The sequence below is a fragment of the Triticum aestivum genome, unplaced genomic scaffold (genome assembly GCF_018294505.1).
Source record: "Triticum aestivum cultivar Chinese Spring unplaced genomic scaffold, IWGSC CS RefSeq v2.1 scaffold172691, whole genome shotgun sequence".
Lineage (NCBI taxonomy): Eukaryota > Viridiplantae > Streptophyta > Magnoliopsida > Poales > Poaceae > Triticum > Triticum aestivum.
Genome location: NW_025233353.1, coordinates 6,207 through 8,203, shown reverse-complemented (window position 1 = coordinate 8,203; position 1,997 = coordinate 6,207). Strand labels below are relative to the sequence as shown.

The 1,997-nt window shown below is 47.7% G+C and overlaps 1 protein-coding gene across 1 annotated transcript; it reads right to left on the bottom strand.

Annotated features, from left to right (window-relative positions):
* Positions 1 to 424, bottom strand: LOC123176057 (1-aminocyclopropane-1-carboxylate oxidase homolog 2; the record flags this gene model as incomplete). The annotated part of the gene is given in 1 exon segment (XM_044590454.1): positions 1 to 424. A coding segment is annotated over 1 exon segment (167 nt), but the record flags the coding sequence as incomplete, so codon positions are not given.
* Between the last annotated feature and the right edge of the window lie 1,573 nt (positions 425 to 1,997).

Here is a 1,997-nt window from a genome sequence, read left to right as displayed (position 1 = left end):
TCTTGGGATGGAACTTGCGGTGGCGGTGGTTGTGGTTGGTGGACGCCGTCGGACACGCGGAAGATGCGGGGGAGGTGTGTGACGCCGGAGGCGACGAGGCCGCGGACGCCGGAGCAGGTGGCGTCCAGCGCGCGGAGGTCGGCCGTGCGGTCGTATTCGGCGGCCATGGCCGACGCCGTCGAGGTATCGTCGGCTCTTCTCTGCAATTCAAGCTTTGACTATGGACCTTTGATTATAAAATCATCCGAACAACAAATCATCTACTACTCCCTCTTTGTATGATCTGAATATCTTATACTCCCTCCGTCCCAAAATAAGTGTCTCCACTTTGTATTAACTCTAGTATAAAATTGTACTAAGCTTGAGACTATTATTTTGGGACAGAGGAGTATTAGTTTACAGAGGGAGTAGTTTTTGGTTTTGTAAGCTTTAAAACTGAACAACCGACGTACTCAACAGTGAAAGCCTAACAAATTTGGTCCTTTGAAAGATTATGATGGACATGTGTCAGCCGAATGACATTGACAACCCCATCAAAACAGGAAAGAACAATAGAATAATAAAAAATATTTTAGAAATTATGAATTTTGGGGAATAACCATCAAGTTACGTAGGGTTGGACCCTCCTCCTTTCTTCGGCTTGGGATCGGCTACGAAAAATATTAAGCGCAAGCTTATAATAAAATAAAACATAGACAGACTTCCCCACCTTGCACAACACTAAAAAAATCCACCCACCAACCAAAAGAAAATAAAAATCATAAATCCTAACACCTATGCATTCTCTTGACACAACTAGTAATCATTTTCTACTTTTTGCTTATGCTAGGAAATAAGCTCAACTAGTAATGAATATGTTTTGTAATTTTTTCATATACTTTTCCCTTTTTTTTGGTTTGAGCAAAGAAACAAGCTCATGAAGTAATGAGTGAATATGTTTTGCATTTTTTTCATATACTTTTCCCTTCTTTTTTTGGTTTGAGCAAAGAAACAAGCTCACGAAGTAATGATTGTTGGTCGATCCTGAACGCGTTAACTACATACATGATTTGAAGATGTGGGTCCCAGTAAATAATGGCAGCCTAAAAGCAAGTGTCACAATGTATAATCATATGATTTTTTTACTAAAAGAGGGGCCACCGCCTCTAATTTGTATATTAAATAAACATATGTCTCGATCCCTGTTACACACTATGAGCAGTATTCAAAGCATTACAGCTGATATCGCCACAGATCACAAGCAGCAAACCGAAAAGGACCAGCTAGGCCTACATCAAGGCAAAGCTAGCCACAACCAACGTAGACAACAAATCCACATGCAGACTCCATTTAGTTATAAACACATGGGAGAATCGATCACACATTTCTAACAGAGTTAAGGCGAACATTTAAAGGAAACAAAAGAACCTCGAGTAGCAGCAAACATCTGTCAAACAGCAGCAGAGGCACACCAACTTGTAGATCTAGCCACCAATTCTTGAGATACCAGGTCTCCACCCCTGCGACAACTGGAACACCTCACTTGCTACTTGTTCTAGAAGCCTTGCCCCCGACGCCAGAAGCTTTGGTTCTCCTCCTTTATCTACAAGATGGACCATTCAGATATCCAGTATCCAATTAGCCGCGTCCCCCGCGTCGCCCCCGCCTGGGCGACTCGGGCGGATCCTGCGATCCTAGCCACCGGGCCGCCGCAGATCCCGTGCTTCCCTCCGTCGCCGCTGGAGGAACCCACCAGGCAAAGCCTGGTGGCCGACGGCGGTGGCGGAGGCTCCCTCCCCTCCCACGCAGGTTGGGTGATGCGGGGCATCCATGGACGTGGGGGCACCTGCCCAGATCTGGATCGCTGGCGGCGCGGCGTATCTCCGGCGGCGGCGCGTGGCGGCAGCAAGGTGGTGGTGCGGCTGTTGGCGGCGACGTGCGGGTTGGCTGGTCCAACCCGTACATGTGGCCGACCGGTGGCTGCGTGGAAGGGCCAGCGAGGGGCGCCGGAGGCCTCT